The sequence below is a fragment of the Gorilla gorilla genome, chromosome 7, assembly GCF_029281585.2.
Source record: "Gorilla gorilla gorilla isolate KB3781 chromosome 7, NHGRI_mGorGor1-v2.1_pri, whole genome shotgun sequence".
Taxonomy (NCBI): Eukaryota; Metazoa; Chordata; class Mammalia; order Primates; family Hominidae; genus Gorilla; species Gorilla gorilla.
Window position 1 is genome coordinate 129,264,654 of NC_073231.2, and position 20,075 is coordinate 129,284,728.

At 45.4% G+C, this 20,075-nt stretch overlaps 2 protein-coding genes across 14 annotated transcripts in view; one reads left to right on the top strand and one right to left on the bottom strand.

Moving 5' to 3' along the window:
• ATAD2 (ATPase family AAA domain containing 2) overlaps positions 1–4,691 on the bottom strand; it is a 96,539-nt gene extending 91,848 nt beyond the window's left edge. Inside the window, exons 1-2 of the mRNA XM_055348718.2 lie at positions 4,554–4,691; positions 382–479 (exon numbers count right to left, since the gene is read on the bottom strand). The gene's annotated coding sequence lies outside the window, so the exon portion shown is untranslated. The remainder of the gene's footprint in view (positions 1–381; positions 480–4,553) is intronic.
• Positions 4,692–4,987: 296 nt separating this feature from the next.
• NTAQ1 (N-terminal glutamine amidase 1) overlaps positions 4,988–20,075 on the top strand; it is a 46,183-nt gene continuing 31,095 nt past the window's right edge. For 4 of the 13 annotated variants that reach the window (XR_008667841.2, XR_010135039.1, XR_008667842.2 and 1 more), the window contains exons 1-3: positions 5,033–5,239; positions 16,312–16,411; positions 18,381–18,431. Coding sequence is in view for 4 of the 13 variants with exons in the window: in XM_031014132.3 (XP_030869992.2) it covers positions 5,157–5,239; positions 16,312–16,411; positions 18,381–18,431 (234 nt within the window). In the remaining 9 variants the exon portion in view is untranslated. Of the gene's footprint in view, positions 5,240–11,753; positions 11,967–16,311; positions 16,412–18,380; positions 18,432–20,075 lie in introns of those variants that run through there. The other 9 variants (XR_010135040.1, XR_010135041.1, XR_010135038.1 and 6 more) reach the window with 7 other exon arrangements.

Consider the following 20,075-nt stretch of genomic DNA (forward strand, 5'->3'; position numbering starts at 1 on the left):
TTGGGTCCCCTCCCTTTGTATGGGAGCTCTGTTTTCACTCTATTTCAATCTATTAAATCTTGCAACTGCAAAAATAAATAAATAAATAAACAAATAAAAAGTAATTCCTGCTTATAATAGAAAGTTTAGAAACAGAAAAAAAAAAGCACAATATGGCAGATTAGAAACTGCTGGCTATCTCTCAGTATGCATTCTCCCCTTCTTGCTTGAGACACTCAAATAATACCTGCACTGCTCAGAATAAACTGTATGTTTCCTGATCTCCTTTACACCTGGATGTGATCCTGTGAGCATCTTTTGATCGGTGGAATGTGAGCAGAGTGATGTGCATAACCTGCAGATTTTGTCCTTGAACCTCCCACTACTTTTCCCTGGTCTTACCAGTCAGAATGCAATCAGCAGGTAGGGTGGCAAGCCATCTTCAGCCACGCGAACTAGGGCATCACTCTAGATATGGCCCCCAATAAGACATCAGGAGCCTGGGTAACAGATATTGCAGAGACACTATATCAGCTCTAGAATGTATATGCTCAGGCTGTGGAATGAGAGATGCATTTGTATCTCATTTAAGTCACTAATATTTTTGGGTTTCTTTGTTACAGCAATGTCATCTGTATTTTAATTAATAAAAATATCAATCCAACAAGGATTTATGCCAACTACCATGCTTACACCCTGCTCAGAGCTATGTGATGATAATAATCATAACTGCAAAATTATGTAGTTTTTTTTAAGTTATTTTATTTATTTTTTAAGAGATGAGGGTCTCACTCTGTTGCCCAGGCTGGAGTGCAGTGGCATAATCATAGTTCACTGCAGCCTCAAACTCCTGGGCTCAAGCAATTCTTTTGCTTCAGCCTCCTGGGTACCTAGGACTACAAACACCACCATACCTGGCTAATTAAACAAATTTTTTTTTTTTGTAGAGACAGGGTCTTGCTGTGTTACCTAGGTTGGTCTCAAACTGACCTCAAGTGATCCTCCCACCTTGGTCTCCCAAAGTTCTAGGATTACAGGGGTGAGCCACTACACCCGGCCTATGTAGTTGTTTATTACGTAGGGTACTGAGAACTGCAGAACTCTCAGCACAACTTGGTTCCAAATCCCTGCACTAACAGACTTGACCAAACTCTAGCATGGCTTCTAGCAGTATAAGGCTATGTCAGCCTTCTCCCCCAAACCCCCCATTAAAATGCCTGCTTAAGAAAGCTCAAAGCTCCCAGGAAAATTTACTATTTGTTGTTGCCAGTACCTGATGATAGGCCCCTGACCTCCTTTTCTTAGAGCATTTACTAAAAGGGCTTAGAATTTTAAATATGTATTACTTACAACTCAGAAGTCCTTCTCAAGGACTTAGAGAGCCATTCCTTTGAAATGTAATCATCAGGAAGGATAGGGCCTCTGACTTCCAGTCTCTGTGGGAGGATAGAATCCTAACTTAGATAACTGCCAGCTAGCAGACACTGGCCTAATGGTATTTACACTGACCAACCCTTTGTAATTTTCACTTCCCTGGCTCTAATGAGTGCCCCCCTCCCCACCCCCCAACTCCTCCCTGCTTCCTCATTCTCCTTTCCAAATGCCCAAATTACCTCTGCACAATTGGAATGGAGCTCAGCTCTTTCCCCTACTGTCAATAGTTGCTGAATAAAATCTGTTTTCATTGCTTTGACTGATGTTCCACGGCTATGTTTATTTTTGACAGTACCTATGTTCTGCCAGGCACTATGCTAAGTGTTTTGCAGAGATTAGTTTATTTAATTTTCACTGCAGCACCCATTAGATAAGCACTCTACTATTATTATCCTCATTTGGCAAAGAAACTGACACTCAGAAATCCTAGTGTTACTTATCCAAGGTCACTCAGGGTAGTAAGTAGCCAAGATAAGATTTGAGTGTGTTTCTGACTACAGCACTATTTATACTATTCTACCTCTCAGGGCAAGACCCATGCCCTGGAAGAGCTCATGGCAGAGGTAGAGACAGATTGAGTTGCTGAGCATGCTACTGCTTTTCAAGACATATGAATAAAAAGTTGTGACAAAACAGGAAAAAAAGCTCCAGGAAGATGGAAGCCAACAATAAACTCTTCCTGGGAAAAGCTGCAAATAAGGCATGTGAAAGAGTGCATCAGACAGAGTGTACATACATCTTGTGCAAAGGCTTGGGGTATCAAAGGAAGAATAAGACACTCAGTGACAAGAGTATGGCGGCGGGGAGGGTGGCCGAGGCGGGCGGATCACTTGAAGTCAGGAATTTGAGACCAGCCTGGCCAACATGGTGAAACCCCACCTCCACAAAAAAATACACAATTTAGCTGGGGTGGTGGGGGCGGAGGTTGCAGTGAGTCAAGATTGCACCACAGCACTCCAGCCTGGGCAACAGAGTGAGACTCTTATCTCAAAAAAAAAAAAAAAAAGTATAGGGTATGTGGGAAATAATGAAATCAGATTTTTTTAAACAAAAAATCATAGTTGCTAACATTTATATTATATGCTACTAACTATTCTATGTACTTTATATACATAAACTCAACTAATCCTCATAATGACCCTATGAGGTAGTAGCATTATCATTAACTTCATTTTACAGATGAGGAAAGTGAGACACAGAAGAGTGAAGTAACTTTGCCCAAGGTGACCCAACTAGCAAGTTGTAGAACCTACCCAGCCTGGCTTCAAAGTCCTATAGTAAGTAGTTTGTGCCCAATCAGGATAAGAAACTACACAGTAGGTCAAGCAAGGGAAGTTAAATGTAAAGAACTATTAATTATGTTAGCTGCGCACGGTGGCGCGTGCCTGCAGTCTCAGCTACTCAGGAGGCTGAGGCTGGAGGATCACTTGAGCCCAGGAGTTTGAGGCTGCAGTGAGCTATGATTGCACCACTGCACTCCAGCCTGGGTGACAGAGGGAGACCCTGTCCCCCCCCAAAAAATTATTATTAACTATGATAAAGGCATAACGATAACACATAAGGAAACTCTATTCAGTACCTTACCGTATAGAAGGTAGGGTTAGGGAGGACCCTGGTTTTTGTGTCAAGAGGCTGAAGAAAGGTTACTGCCAGGCTAAACCTGCAAGGTTAGGAAGGGACCATGTTCTGAGTCTGGGGCTGGGGAAGACTCCACAAGGATCTTCTCACCACTACACCTGTCCCACTCACTTTAAATGGAGCATTTAGACCATTTACATTCAATGTTAGGATTGACTTGTGAGGTACCATTCCATTCATCGTGCTTTGTTGCCTGTGTACCTTGTTTTTTTTTTTGTTTGTTTTTTAAATTGTATTTTTGTTTTATAGGTCCTGTGTGATTTATGCTTTAACGAGGTTCTGTTTTGATGTGTTTCCAGTATTTGTTTCAAGATTTAGAACTCCTTTTAGCAGTTCCTGTAGTGGTGGCTTGGTAGTGGCAAATTCTCTCACCATTTGTCTGAAAAAGACTGTATCTTTCCTTAATATATGATGCTTAGTTTCGCTGGATACAAAATTATTGGCTGATAATTGTTTTGCTTGAGAAGGCTAAAGATAGGGCCCCAATCCCTTCTAGCTTATAGGGTTTCCCACTCACTTTAAAGGAGAAATGTTTACCAGAGTTGTTATATAGCATAGAGGCTATGTGGAAGTTTGTATTAGGAGCTGAGAGGCAATAAAATTGGTAATTGACACAGGAACTGTGCTCCAAGTCTTTAGGATTTATCAGCTTTGAGACTGAAGAGATTGGAGAATCCAACTGTGGATGGCTAAAATCAATGTAAACATCTCAGTTTTTATAATGGGAAGTACCCTGATTAGCTAGCTATGCTCATTGCAAATATAAACAATTCAGAAGACTGTAAAGTGTAAAGTCCTTGAAACTGAAAGTCCCTTATATTAATATCATTCATTCACCAGAGATAAACACTATTTTTTTTTTTTGAGACGGAGTCTCACCCTGTTGCCCAGGCTGGAGTGCAATGGCACTGTCTCGGCTCACTGCAACCTCCGCCTCCCGGGTTCAGGCGATTCTCTTGCCTCAGCCTCCCGAGTATCTGGGATTACAGGCGCGCGCCTCCACGCCCAACTAATTTTTGTATTTTTAGTAGAGACGGAGTTTCACCATGTTGGCCACGCTGGTCTCGAACCCCTGACCTCGTGATCCACCCGCCTCGGTCTCCCAAAGTGCTGGGATTACAGGCGTGAGCCACCGCGCCCGGCCCTAAACACTATTTTAACAATATGGTGTATTTTCTTCCAGACTGCCAGTAATTGAACAAATATATGATTAACACAAAAAGGATACCATATGGACTCTTTAAACTTTTTTTTTTTCAAATTTACTGTATCAGGGAATTAATATATCTTTTTGAACCAATAGCTACAGGCCTTCCAATTTAAAAGATTAAGTTACAATAGAATGAGATTTGGGGTGCTATCCCTTTCGGAAAGCGTCCTCGATGCGGTCATACTGGAATTAACCTCCACTCCCCTCCTCTTCTCTGGGCTCCCGCAGACTCCAGGCTGAGTGCAGAAGCGTGGATTTTCACACCCAAACCTCTGTTATTTCAGTGTCTCACCTGGCTTCTCCACAGCGCAGAAGCTCAGCCCCTGGTTGGAAGAGCCTCCCCGGGGAGATTCACAGCGAAGCGCCATTCAGGGCCCAACTCCAAGCCCAAACCTAGCTCCTCCCCAAGCCGCCGCCAGAGACCCCTCTTCTCCCAAAGCTCACCGGGGCCCCGCCCCTGACTCCGCCCACCAGAGCCCGGTCCTCCAGTCCCGCCCCATCCCGGGCCCCACCCACCAGCCGGGCTCCGCCTACCCGGAAGCGCGCTGTCCTCCTCGTCCCGGGCTCCGCCCACCGGGAGTTCGCGCCACTCACCCCACCCCGGACCCGCCCACTTCGCTTGGGCTCCACCCTCCCAGGAACTGGCGCCGCTTGCCCCGAGCTCCGCCTACTTCGTCCCGGGCTTCCCGCGCCGGGAACTCGCGCTGCTAGCCCCGCCCTGGCCCCGCCCACCACGCTACTGGCCCCACCACCCGGAAACTGCCCCGGCCCTCTCCCCCCCGGGCTCCGCCCACCCCGCGCCGGGAACCCACGCGGGCCACTACAAGCCCTCCCTTTCCTACGTCTGGTCCAGTCGGTCTTCCTCCGGCCCGGGCCCTGGCCCAGCTAGCCGGCCATGGAGGGTAATGGCCCCGCTGCTGTCCACTACCAGCCGGCCAGCCCCCCGCGGGACTCCTGCGTCTACAGCAGCTGCTACTGGTGAGGGGGCGCGGGCGCAGCCTCTGGGTCTCCCAGGCTCCCGGGCGGCGAGTCGCAACCGGGCCCCGCCTTTTCCCGGCCCCTCCTCGGGGGCGCTCCCGGCCTCTACCGGCGGGTTCTACAGTTCTGCGGGAGGAGGGAGCGGGAATGGCAGCTCTCGTCTCTTGAGTAGAGCGTGGGCTATTGGATGGGGTTGGGAATTCGTCCGGAATCATAGGGTCGATAGTGCATTACCTGTGCCTGGCGCTTGTCGGTTGGATTTGCTCAGCAGATCTCTGCTTCGGGGCCAGGAAGGGTGGAGCTCTGAAAATCTTTGGAGGTTACTCTGCTGAAGCCTGTGGGGTTTCAGACTGAGGTGAAGGTCATTTTAATTTTGTAAGACAATGAAGGCACGGAGAGTTTGGGATAACTTCCCAAGGTCACCCAGCAAATAGCAGCCAGGAATCCAGTTCAGGCTCGCTGGCACCAGAAACCATGATCTTAACCATATTGTCATTATAATAATGGTTACATTCATACAGCACTTGCTATATGCCACGCGTTGTTCTGGGTGGTTTAGGTAAACTAAATCACTGAGCATCACAATAACCGTAAGAGGTAGGTATTGTTATCCCCAGTTTAAAGATGAGAGCACTGAAGCACAGAGGGCTGCAAGTAATTTGCGCAGGGCCACGTAGCATGTGAATGAAGGAGTGGGGATTTACAGTCAGAGTCTGGCCCCGGAATCCACGCATTGCACACCTGTCCTAGGCCACCTCTGCAGCTGAAGTACCGCCCTTGCCTTAGCCCTCATACCTACTCTTTCCTGAGTAATGGCTTCTTCCCCAGCTTCTAGTCCTTGTACAGGAAACCTCAGTGCTATCTAAACCTACTCCTCCCCCTTCTGCTGGTCACTAAACCAATGCCACCAAGAGCTTAGCATTTGTTTGGCCCTGATTGCATGTCAGGCTCAGTGGCAGGTGCTTCCATCGATGTCCAGGAGGTACCTTCTTTTATTATCGTTATCCTCATTTTACTAATAAAAAGACTGAGCCACAGAGAGGCTGTTCTGTGCCCCCAAATCACACATCTAGCAAGTGGTGGTGCTGAAACTGGAACCTCTTCATGATTCTGAAGTTCATGCATCTTAACTACTGCACTATTTTTCTGTCCTGCCTCTCTTCTAAATCCCGTTAGTTCTCCTCCCTAATGTCCAGTCATTGTTTTATTCATTCATTCAATAAATGTTTATTAGGCACTTGGAGTATGTGGCATACTTCTGGGCACTGGGGATATAGCAGTGAACAAAATCGACAAATTCCCTCATGGATCCCTTGGTTCTTTCATTTTGAGAGAAAAGCAGATAAGGCCCGGTGCGCTGGCTCACGCCTGTAATTCCAGCACTTGGGAGGCCGAGGTGGGCGGATCTCTTGAGGCCAGGAGTCTGAGACCAGCCTGGCCAACATGCAGAAACCCTGCCTCTACTAAAAATACAAAAATTAGCCAGGTGTGGTGGCGTGCACCTGTAATCCCAGCTACTCGGGAAGCTGAGGCAGGAAAATCGCTTGAACCTGGGAGGTGGAGGTTCCAGTGAGCTGATGCCACTGCCCCCTCCTGCCTGGGCAACAGAGCAAGACTCCATCTCAAAAAAAAATAAAAAGCCAAAAAAACAAGTAAACCATGTTTGGGTGATGTTAAATACTATGAGAAAAATAAGATAAAGGATGGTGACCTATCTTCTATTAGGATATTTTGAGAAGACATTGTTGATAAGGTGATATTTGAAAAGAGATCTGAAAAAAAAGGGTGGGAGCTTTGCAACTATTGGAGGATGGTCGTTTAAGCAGGGAGAACAGCAGGTACAAAGGCTCTGAGAAGGAATCGTGCTGTGAGTGTGATAGGAACAGTGAGGAGGCTGGTACAATTGGAGTATTGGAGTTAGAGCAGTCTTGTAGAAGAATGGTAAGAGATGACCACTCTACCACAGAGTTTCTCCATCTTGGCTTGAGTGACATTTTGAGCATGATAATTCTTTGCTATGGAGGCTGTCCTGTGTATTGCAGGACGTGTAGCAGCATCCCTGGCTTCTACCCACTAGATACTGTTAGCACCCTAGCCCTAGTTATGACAACCAAAAATGTCTCCAGACATTGCTAAGTGTCCTGTAGGGGTTGGGCAAAATCGCTTCTTGCTGAGAACCAGTGCTCTACCCTGTCTGAACACATCAGGTGGGGACACCACACTACTTTGGCTCCTGCAGCTTTGTGGGTTTTTTTTTTTTTTGAGACAGAGTCTCAGTCTGTTGCCCAGGCCGGAGTGCAATGGTGCCATCTTGGCTCACTGCAGCCTCCACCTCCCGGGCTCAAGCCATTCTTCTGCCTCAGCCTCCTGAGTAGCTGGGACTACAAGCACCCACCACCATGCCCAGCTAATTTTCGTATTTTTAGTAGAGACGGGGTTTCACCACATTGTCCGGGCTGGTCTTGAACTCCCGACCTCAGGTGATCCACCTGCCTCAGCCTCCCAAAATTCTGGGATTACTGGTATGAGTCACCGTGCCCGGCCATCCTGCAGGTTTTTTAACTTGAAATGAATGCCTCCTGTCTACTTCTGTTAGCTTCCGTCATGTTAGCTTCCAGATGTTACTTACGCTTCAAGACCCTGCTTAATGATAATAGTGGCAGCCAGTATTTGTTTGGGACTGTGTTGTCAGCAGAGCATTTCTGATTCTGACTTAATTGTTTTGTGTTTTTCAAACAATTGTGGAGTGCCTGCCTTGTGCCAGGGGTCCTCCCCATCTGCATGCATCTCTGACCTCAGCTCATCACTGGGAACCCCTGGAGCGTCCCAGCCTTTCTGCTGCCAAGATGATCAGCTGACAGCTTGGGGCAAATCCACAGCCCTCCCTCCCTCCTTCTCTCCCTCCCTCTCTCCCTCCCTCCCTTCCTTCCTTCCTTCCTTTCTTCCCTGCCTCCCTCCCTCCCTCCTTCCTTCCTTCCTTTCTTCCCTCCCTGCCTCTCTCCCTTTTTTGAGTCCCTTATGCTTTTGTTTAGAGTTTAAAGAACATTTCAGATATTATCCAATCACATATTTTGTTTGAGTTTTTTTCCCTTCCAACTTTTATTTTAGATTTGGGGTTACATGTGCAGGTTTGTTACATGGGTAAAGTGTATGTGTTGGGGGTTTGGTGTACAAATTATTTTGTCACCCAGATAGTGAGCATACTACCAGATAGATAGTTTTGATCCTCACCCTCCTGTCACCCTCTACCCTCAAGTAGGCCCCGTGTCTACTGTTCCTTTTTTGTGTCCATGTGTACTCAAGGTTTAGCTCCCACTTATAAGCAAGAACATTCAGTGTTTGCTTTTCTGTCCCTGTGTTAATTCACTTGGGATATTGGCCTCCAGCTCCATCCATGTTGCTGCAAATGACATGATTTTTGTTCTTTGTCATTGCTGTGTAGTATTCCATGGTGGATGATATATACCACATTTTCTGATCCAGTTCACCATTGATAGGTACCTAGGTTGATTCTATATCTTTGCTCTCATGAATAGTGCTGTGATGAACATATATGTGCATGTGTCTTAATAGTAGGATTTATATTCCTTTGGGTATATACACAGTAATGGGATTGCTAGGTCACATGGTAGTTCTGTTTCAAGTTCTTTGAAAAATCTCCAAACTGCTTTCCACAGTGGCTTAACTAATTTACATTCCCACCAGGAGTGTATAAGCATCCCCTTTTCTCCACCAACTTGCCAGCATCTGTTATTTTTTGCCTTTTTTTTTTTTTTTTGAGACAGGGTCTCACTCTGTCACCTAGGCTTACAGTGCAGTGGCATGATCATGGCTCACTGCAACCTCAACTTCCTGGGCTTAAGTGATCCTCTCACCTCAGCTTCCTGAGTAGCTGGGAGTACAGGTGGGCATCACCACTTTTTTGACTTCTTAAATTATTTTTATTTGTTTATTTTTATTTATTTATTTATTTAAGACGGATTCTCACTCTGTCATCAGGCTGGAGTGCAGTGGTGCAATCTAGGCTCGCTGCAACCTCCGCCTCCTGGGTTCAAGCGGTTCTGCCTCAGCCTCCTAAGTAGCTGGCACTACAGGCATGCACCACCACACCCAGCTAATTTGTGTATTTTTAGTAGACGGGGTTTCACCATGTTGGCCAAGATTATCTCGATCTCTTGACCTCTTGGTCTACCCGCCTCAGCCTCCCAAAGTGCTGGGATTATAGGCGTGAGCTGCCGTGCCCGGCCTATTTATTCATTTTTTGAGACAGAATCTCACTCTGTCGCCCAGGCTGGAGTGCAGTGGTGCAATCATGGCTCACTGCAGCCTCGACCTGGTGTCAATCAATCCTCCCACTTCAGTCTCCCGAGTAACTGGGGCTACAGGTGTGCACCACCATGCCCAGCTAATTTTTATATTTTTTGTAGTGTGGGGTTGTGCCATGCTGCCCAGGCTGGTCTTGAACTTTTGGGCTCAAGCAGTCTTCCTGCCTTGGCCTCCCGAACTGTTGGGATTACAGATGTGAGCTACTGCACCTGGCCTGACTTTAAGAATAGCCATTCTGACTGGAGTGAGATGGTATCTCATTGTGGTTTTGATTTGCGTTTCTCTAATGATTAGTGTTGTTGAGCATTTCTTCATATGCTTGTTTTGGCCATGTGCATGTCTCTTTTTCCTTTTTTTTTTTTTTTTTTGAGATGGAGTCTTGCTCTGTTGCCCAGGGTGGAGTGCAGTGGCTCGATCTCGGCTCACTGCAACCTCTGCCTCCCAGGTTCAAGTGATTCTCCCAGCTGAGCCTCCAGAGTAGCTGGGATTACAGGTGTGCACCACCATGCCCAGCTACGTTTTGTACTTTTCTTTTCTTTTTTTTTTTTTGAGATGGAGTCTTGCTCTGTTGCTCAGGCTGGAGTGCAGTGGCGCGATCTTGGCTCACTGCAAGCTCCGCCTCCTGGGCTCACACCATTCTCCTGCTTCAGCCTCCGGAGTAGCTGGGGCTGCAGGTGTCCACCACCACACCCGGCTAATTTTTTGTATGTTTTTTTTAGTAGAGACAGGGTTTCACCATGGTCTGGATCTCCTGACCTCGTGATCCACCTGCCTCGGCCTCCCAAAGTGCTGGGATTACAGGCGTGAGCCACCGCGCCCAGCCTAAGTTTTGTATTTTTAATAGAGACAGTGTTTCACCATGTTGGCCAGGCTGGTCTTGAACTCCTGACCTCAAGTGATCCACACGCCTTGGCCTCCCAAAGTGCTGAGATTATAGATATGAGCCACTGTGCCTGTCTATCTGCTTTTGAGAAGAAGTATCTGTTCATGTCCTTGGCCTATTTTTTAATGGGGTTGTTTTTTGCTTGTTTATTTAAGTTCCTTATAGATTCTGGATATTAGACTTTATCAGATGCATAGTTTGCAAATATTTTCTTGCATTCTGTAGGTAGTCTGTTTTTTGTTTTGGGTTTTTTTTTTTTTTGAGACAGGGTCTCACTCTGTCACCCAGGCTGGAGTGCAGTGGCACAATTACAGCTCATTGCAGACTTGACCTCCCAGGCTCAAGTAATCCTCTCATGTCAGCCTCCCAAGCAACTGAAACTAGAGATGTGTGCCAGCATGCCTGGTTAATTTTTTTTACTTTTTGTGGAGACAGGGTCTCTCTATGTTGCCCAGGCTTATCTTGAACTCTTGGGCTCAAGTGATCTTCCTGCCTGGGCTTCCCAAAGTGCTGGGATTACAAGCATGAGCCTCACAGCGCCTGGCTGTAGGTTGTCTATTTACTCCATTGATAGTTTTTTTTTTGCTGTGCAGAGCTCTTTCGTTTAATTAGGTCTCACTTGTCAATTTTTGTTTTTGTTGCCATTGCTTTTGGAGTCTTCATCATGAAATCTTTGCCAGGGCCTATGTCTGGAGTGGTATTTCCTAGGTTTTCTTCTAGGGTTTTATAGTTTTAGGTATTACATTTAAGTCTTTAATCCATCTTGAGTTGATTTTTGTATATGGCGAAAGGAAGGGGTCAAGTTTCAATCTTCTGCATATGGTTAGCCAGCTATCCCAGCATCATTTATTAAACAGGGAATCCTTTCCCCATTGCTTGTTATTGGACTTTGTTGAAGATCAGATGGTTGTAAATGTAAATATGCAGCTTTATTTCTGGGTTCTCTAACCTGTTCCATTGGTCCGTGTGTCTGTTTTTGTACCAGTACCATGCTGTTTTGGTTACTATAGCCTTCTAGTATAATTGGAAGTTGGGTAGTGTGATGCCTACAGCTTTGTTCTTTTTGCTTAGGATTGTTTTGGCTGTTTGGGCTCTTTTTTGGTGCATATGAATTTTAGAATAGTTTCTTCTAATTCTTCCACAACTCGCTTGCTCTTCCTTCCTTTCCCTCCCTCCCTTCCTTCCTTCCCTCTCTCCCTCCTTCCCTCCCTTCTTTCTGTCTCTCTCTTTCCTTCCTTCTCTTCTTTTTTCTCTTCTCTTTTCTTTTTCTTTCTTTCTTTGTCTTTTCTTTTTCTTTCTTTTCCTTCCTTTCCCTCCTTTTCCTCCCTTTCCCTCCTTTTCCTTCCTTTCCCTCCTTTTCCTTCTCTTCTGTTTCTTTTTCTTTCTTTTTTTCTTTTTCTTTCTGGAGGGTCTTGCTACATTGCCTAGGCTGGTTTCAAACTCCTGAGCTCAAGTGATCCTCCCACCTCAGCCGAGGCATTGGGATTACAGTTGTGAGCTACTGCACCCCACCTACAGGTATTTTTGTTTCAGCTGTGACTCCTTGTATTTCCGAGTATAAGATCATCTCCCCCTTTTTTTTTAACATAGAAACTTTCATGGGATTCTCCTACATGATATTCGTTATGCTCTTGAAAAACAATTGCTGACTAAAAGGGACTAAAAAGTCAGTGACTTTTACGAAGTTTACATTTTTTTCTGTGTAACATTTACATATATTTCAAAAATAACAATGCATGTTCAAGCCACATTATGTATTCAGCTTCCCAGTAGTGCTTGTGGTATCTGTGGATTCATGAACTCTTTGTAGTTTTTATTATTTTTAATTTTTAGACGGAGTCTTGCTCTGTCACCCAGGCTGGAGGAGCAGTGGTGCGATCTTGGCTTATTACAACCTCTGCCTCTCGGGTTCAAGTGAGTCTTGTGCCTCAGCCTCCTGAGTAACTGGGATTATAGGCGCATGCTCCTACGCCCGGCTGATTTTGTGTTTTTATTTTTATGCGTTTTTTGTTTTGTTTTTTTTTTTTTTTGAGATGAAGTCTCACTCTGTGACCCAGGCTGGAGTGCAGTGGTGCGATCTTGGCTCACTGCAACCTCTGCCTCCCGGGCTCAAGCGATTCTCGTGCCTCAGCCTCCCAAGTAGCTGGGATTACAGGTTTGTGCCACCACGCCTAGCTAATTTTTGTATTTTTTTTTTTAAGACGAAGTCTCGCACTGTTGCCTGGGCTGGAGTGCAGTAGCGCGATCTCAGCTCGCTGCAACCGCTGCCTCCCAGGTTCAAGCAATTCTCCTGCCTCAGCCTCCTGAGTAGCTGGGATTACAGGTGCCTGCCACCACACCCATCTAATTTTTTGTATTTTTAGTAGAGACGGGGTTTCACTATGTTGGCCAGGCTGGTCTTGAACATCTGACCTCATGATCCACCCGCTTCAGCCTCCCAGAGTGCTGGGATTACAGGCGTGAGCTGCTGCGCCCGGCCATTAATTTTTGTATTTTTAATAGGGTTTTGTCATGTTGGCCAGGCTGGTCTTGAACTCCCAACCTCAGGTGATCCGAGGTCTTAAACTCCTGACCTCAGGTGATCCGCCTGCCTTGGCCTCCCAAAGTGCCTGGATTACAGGCATGAACCACTTCGCCTGGCCCCTTTGTATTAACTCTAAGCCCACCCTTAGAGGGGAATGAACAAAGAGAAACTACAACCTATACCTCTTCCCATATCCCTCCGAATTAATGACACCCTCTTCCTTTCTGCATGCATCTTTTATGGCCTTCTATGATGCTTGCCACTTATGGATTTGTATGTCTCTGCTCATGGTCTGTAAGCTCTAATTTATCATCATATCCTCCAAGCACTTAGCACAGTATTTTGTACATTATAGGCTCTTGAAGGTATTTGCGGTAAACTCCCCAAAAACTTGTATAAGCCAGAGAGATAATTATCTTCTTCAAACCTGGCCTTAGAACATTTAGATTAAGGAAATTTTATCATGACATAATATGACATATACCATATGTCATGTTGAAACAGTCAGTAAAATTTTTTTTTTTAGAGGTTGTCTCCCTCTGTCACCCAGGCTGGAGTGCAGTGACACTATCTTGGCTCACTGCAACCTCTGCCTCCTGGGTTCAAGCGATTCTCCTGTCTCAGCCTCCCGAGTAGCTGGGATTACAGGCACCAGCCACCATGCCCAGCTAATTTTTGTATTTTTAGTAGAGACAGAGTTTCACCATGTTGGCCAGACTGGTCTCAAACTCCTGACCTCAGGTGATCCACATGCCTCAGCCTCCCAAAGTGCTGGGATTACAGACGTAAGCCACCATACCCGGCCGAGTCAGTAAATTTTTATTACTCTATAGTACATATCATATGAAGTAGTCAGTAGCAGTAGCAATCTCCCCACCCCCCAACTTTTTTTTTTTTTTAACCACAACCATCACTTTTCCCTTGTAGTTTCCTAGTTATTTTAGAGAAAAGGAAAACCATGGGAGAAAAATATGTCCAACTTCCGTATTTTAAGCCTAGTTTTATAGAGCATTTGAGACAGGCAAGGCAAAGATTGATGAACTGAAAGAGTGTCTACTTCTGTAAGATGGTGACCATCCTCAGGGCTGTTCATGCCTTGCTTCATTTTTAGGTAGCATGGCGTGGATGAAATTAGGCTTTGGGCCAGGCGTGGTGGCTCACACCTGTAATCCCAGTATTTTGGGAGGCCGAGGCAGGTGGATCACCTGAGGTCAGGAGTTCAAGACCAGCCATGGCCAACATGTGATGGCCAACATGTGAAACCCCATCTCTACTACAAATACAAAAATTAGCCAGAAGTGGTGGCATGCATCTGTAGTCCCAGTTACTTGGGAGGCTGAGGCAGGAGAATCGCTTGAATCCAGGAGGTGGAGGTTGTAGTGAGCTGAGATTGTGTCACTGCACTCCAGCCTGGGTGACAGAGTGAGACTCCGTCCCCGCTCCCTCCAAAAAAAAGAAACTAGGCTTTGACAGACTGAGCCACATTCTGTGAACAGAGTGTTAGTGTAGCTCATTTTGAGCAAAGGTGCGTGTATCTTAACTAGAAAAATAAAGGAACCCAACAGCTGAGCTGTGAGTACTGCCCGAAGTGACTAGTTTCCTATGCATGGGGGTGCAGCTCAGTTACTGCTCTGTTTGATGTACTACTGGGCATCACTTTACTTAGGTGGGTTCTGACTGCTGCTTCAGATAGCCAAAGACCTGTCACGTAGAAGAGAGATTCATCTGGGGCAAAGGTATGGGAAGATTGATTTCAGTTCAGTATGAGAAAGAACTTTCTAAAAATCAGGCCTCTTGAGAAGGCCAGGCACAGTGGCTCATACCTGTAATCCCAGTACTTAGGAAGGTTGAGGTGGGAAGATTGCTTGAGCTCAGCAGTTCAAGACCAGCCTGGGCAACGTGGCAAGACCTTGTCTCCACACACACAAAAATAATTTTTAAAATTAGTTGGGTGTGGTGATGTGCATCTGTGGTCCCAGCTACTCAGGAGGCTGAGGCTGGGAGTTTGAGGCTGCAGTGAGCTGTGGTTGAGCCACTGCACTTCATTCAGCCTGGGCTATGGAGTGAGACCCTGTCTCTAAAAATAAGCATAGGCTGGGTACGGTGGCTCACTCTGTAATCCCAGCACTTTGGGAGGCTGAGGTGGGTGGATCACTTGAGGTCAAGAGTTTGAGACCAGCCTGGCCAACATGGTGAAACGCCATCTCTACTAAAAATACAAAAGTTAGCTGGGTGTGGTGGTGCACGCCTGTAATCCCAGCTACTCAGGAGGCTGAGGCATGACAATCACTTGAACCTGAGAAGTGGAGGTTGCAGTGAGCCGAGATCACACCACTGCACTCCATCTTGGGCAGTGAAGTGAGACTCTTGTCTCCAAAAATAAATAAATAAATAAAAATAAAATTATGTCCCTTTCTTACTAGAGGGGCATGGGGAATCCCACTCACAGGGATTCCCCCAAATGAGTTCCCGGACATATCACATAATTGCTCCTGATTCTTTCCAGCCAGGAGGCTTCCAACCCAAAACACCCATTCTGCCCCATTTCTAAAGAGAGCAGGGAACCAGTGTTAACTAAGATTTTTGTGTGTTTAAAGTATATGATTATGCCCATTTTACAAATGAGAAAAGCAGATTCTTGGAGAGGTCAAGATGGTCAAAGCTTTTTTTTTTTTTTTTTTTTTTGAGTTGGAGTCTTGCTCTGTTGCCCAGGCTGGAGTGCAATGGTGTGATCTTTGGCTCACTGCAACTTCTGTCTGTCAGGTTCAAGCAATTCTCCTGCCTCAGCCTCCCAAGTAGCTGGGATTACAGGCACCTGCCACCATGCCTGGCTAATTTTAGTATTTTTAGTAGAGACGGGGTTTCACCATATTGGTCAGGCTGGTCTCTTGGCCAGGCTGGTCTCGAACTCCTGACCTCGTGATCCGCCCGCCTCAGCCTCCCAAAGTGCTGGGATTACTGGCCTGAGCGACCACGCCTGGCCTTTGTCAAAGGTTCTTACCTTGTAAGTGGCTGAGTTAGAATTTCAGCTGTATTACAAGTTGCTGGGCCCAAAACTCATAGGGTATTGACATATTTTATCAGTTATAAAATGCCTCCACATACAAGCATTGCTAGGGGAGGTAATCAGCTCTGTGTGGAGAGGGGTTTACACACAGTATAGGTTGAATACCAGCTTGTTGGGATGTTTTAGAGGAGATTCAGACATTAGCCAGTTGTTGGATGACATGGTGTTTAAGGTCTTTTCCAACTTTTTGATGTCATCATCAGTATTTTGTTCAAATTTAAAAGACACATAGAATGTTCTCTAATCTTGATTAAACAATTATTTTATTTCAGTGAAGAAAATATTTGGAAGCTCTGTGAATACATCAAAAACCATGACCAGTATCCTTTAGAAGAATGTTATGCTGTCTTCATATCTAATGAGAGGAAGATGGTAAGTTGGTGAGTGATTGCAGAAAGAAAACAAGAGATTTAGGATGACATTAGAAGCTAAATTAAAAAAAAAAGAAGCTAAATATAGCATGGGTGTAGTACTCTTCTGAAGTGTGCTTTATTAAATACAGCAACATTTAAAAGCTTGCTTTTGAATGAGATTTTTTTCCTTACAAGGCACGATTGAGTTAGAAGAGTTGAGTCCCTTCTGTCACCCAGGCTGGAGTGCAGTGGCGTGATTCTTGGCTCACTGCAAGCTCCACCTCCCAGGTTCAAGCGATTCTCCTGCCTCAGCCTCCCGAGTAGCTGAGACTACAGGCATGTGCCACCACGCCCAGCTAATTTTTGTATTTTTTAGTAGAGATGGGGTTTTGCTATGTTGGCCAGGCTGGTCTCGAACTCCTGGCCTCAAGTGATCCTCCCACCTCAGCCCCCCAAAGTGCTGGGAGTACAGGTGTGAGCCACCATGCCCAGCTTAGTCCCTTACTTTAGGTAAGGAAATATGTGATGGTCTACACAGATAAAGTCCCTTTTCTTTAGGTATCAATGTAGACCTGTTTGTTTGTTTGTTTGTTTGTTTGTTTCTTTTCTTTTTTGGTACGGAGTCTCACTCTATTGCCCAGGCTATAGCACAATGGTGTGATCTCGGCTCACTGCAACCTCTGCCTCCCAGGTTCAAGTGATTTTTGTGCCTCAGGCTCCCAAGTAGCTGGGACTACAGGTGTCCCACCATGATGCCTGGCTAATTTTTGTATTTTCAGTAGAGACAGGCTTTCTCCATGTTGGCCAGTCTGGTCTCAAACTCCTGACCTCAGGTGACCTGTCTGCCTTGGCCTCCCAATGTGCTGGGATTACAGTTATGAGCCACTGTGCCTGGCCATTTTTTTTTCTTTTTTAAAATTCAAGATGGAAGATGTAGACTTTTTAAAAATTGCTTAGAGACGCATACTCTCAGTTTTAAAGTAAGGATTTGTCTCTGGAGTTTAAATAGAACTACAGTCAACTTACATGAAGAATTAGAAAAAGTAAGCCCTTCATATTTTGTAAAACACATTTGCAGGCATCATCTCATTTGATCCCAATGGAAGCCCTGTGAAGCAGGCAAGGTTTGGACGACTTTCTTCATTTTATAGATGAGGAAATTAAGACTTAGGGTGGCCCTATGAATAATTAAATGGGAGAGCAAGATTTGATACCTGCCAGGACTTCTGATTCCTAGTTCAGATCCCTTTTCACTCTCCGAAGACCATCATACAAGAACTTGTGCTCTTGAGAGCTTTCATTGTTGGGGATACTTAGAAGGATTTTGATTTCTTCCTCTTCATTCATTCCTTCACCTTGATTTTTGCATGCTTAAAAATATTTTATTTCTCATGTATGTATTGCTTTAAATAATTTAGTAGTAGCCAGGTACAGTGACACGTGCCTGTAGTCCCAGCTACTTGTGAGGCGGCTGAGGCGGGCAGATCTCTTGAAGCCAAGAGTTCAGGCTGCAGTATACTATGATGGCACCTGTGAGTAGCCACTGCACTCCAGCCAGGGCAGCATCACAAGATCCTGTCTTGGCCAGGTGCGGTGGCTCACGCCTATAATCCCAGCACTTTGGGAGGCTGAGGTGGGCAGATCACTTGAGATCAGGAGTTCAAGACCAGCCTGGCCAACATGATGAAACCCTGTGTCAAAACCCTTTATCAAAAAATAAAAATAAAAAATCAGCTGGGTGTGGTGGCACACGCCTGTAATCCCAGCTACTTGGGAAACTGAGGCAGGAGAATCGCTTGAACCTGGGAGGCGGAGGTTGCAGTAAGCCCAGATTGTGCCACTGCACTCCAGCCTGGGTGACAGAGCAGGATTCTGTCTCAAAGAAAAAAAAAAAAAAAAAAAATCCCGCCTCAAAAAAAAAAAAAGGAAAATAATTTAGTAGTGGTTTAACTGAAGGTATGGCCTACAAAATGTATTGTATTTTGTAGATACCTATCTGGAAACAACAGGCGAGACCTGGAGATGGACCTGTGATCTGGGTAAGACAGTTAATACAGAGAGTATTGATGCATTATGACTTGTAACCCCTTAGTGTTCTGTATGTTTTGGTAAAGCAGAAGTGACCTAAGCAGTAGAGAAAGGCTACGGTAATTATCAATAAATTGACCTTTTGAGAATAGATGTTATTTGATCTAAGGTAGAAACACTGTAGGCATATTTTCTTTTAACTTTTTGTTTTGAAATTATTATAGGAATGATTTTAAATGGTGGATATATTTGTGATCTAGACTCTTACCATTTAGCACAGGAAGGAACTTTGGCTACACATTAGAATTATCTGGAGACTGTTAAAAATGTAGTTTTCAGCTGGGCGCGGTGGCTCACACCTGTAATCCCAGCAGTTTGGGAGGCCAAGGCGGACGGATCACTTGAGGCCAGGAGTTCAAGACCAGCCTGGCCAACATGGTGAAACACCATCTCTAATAATAATACAAATATCAGGCCGGGCACAGTGGCTCATGCCTGTAATTCCAGCACTTTGAGAGGCTGAGGTAGGTGGATCACTTGAGGCCAGGAGTTTGAGGCCAGTCTGGCCAACATGGCAAAACTCCATCTCTACTAAAAAAAATACAAAGATTAACTGAGCCTGGTGGCACGTACCTGTAGTCCCAGCTACTCGGGAGGTTGAGGCAGGAGAATTGCTTGAACCCGGGAGGTGGAGGCTGCAGCGAGCTGAGATTGCACCACTGTACTCCAGCTTGGGTGACAGAGAGAGACCCTGTCTCAATAAATAAATAATGTAGTTTTCTGATTTAGTAAATCTAGAGAGGGGTTCAGGAGTTAGTGTTCTTGATGAACTCCTAGGTGAACATGACTGGCATTTGAAAAATACAGATCTACTCCCACCCCTTTATTTTTCAGGGAAGAAATAAACACAGAAGAGCAAACTGAGTAGCTCAGAGTGGCATGGTCAGTGGCAGAACTGGGTCTCACACCTGGGTCCTTTTTAGTACACATCTACATGTCACCTTAACCCATTCCCCTAAAGAATGGAGGCCAGGGTTGGGCACGGTGGCTCATGCCTATAATCCCAGAACTTTGGGAGGCCGAGGTGGGTGGATTACCTGAGGTGAGGAGTTTGAGACCAGTCTGGTCAACATGGTAAAACCCCGTCTCTACTAAAATACAAAAATTAGCTGGGTGTGATGGCGTGTGCCTGTGATCCCAGCTACTCAGGAGGCTGAGGCAGGAGAATTGCTTGAACCCGGGAGGCAGAGGTTGCAGTGAGCTGAGGTCACGCCATTGCATTCCAGCCTGGGCAAAAAGAATGAAACTCCATATCAAAAAAAAAAAATAGTTAGTTTTTATGCTAATAAACACGAAAGCAAAGTAAAAGGAAAACAACACTGATGAATTGTAACAAACTCCTAGTTTCTGGGTATTTATTTAAAATTATGTATCATTTGATTGGCTTTGCTCATTTATTTAACATGTATATATTGAGTGTGTTTTATATGCCAGGCTAAAACAGATTAAAATCCCTGACCTCACAGAGTGGACGTTCTCAGTTTCATTGCCATCAGGTGATCTTGCATGAAAGCTGCTCTTGCATGAAAGCCCAAGCCCCTCAGCTCTAGGGTTAGGAGCACAGGCTCTGGAGTTAGGCATACTGGCTTTAAGTC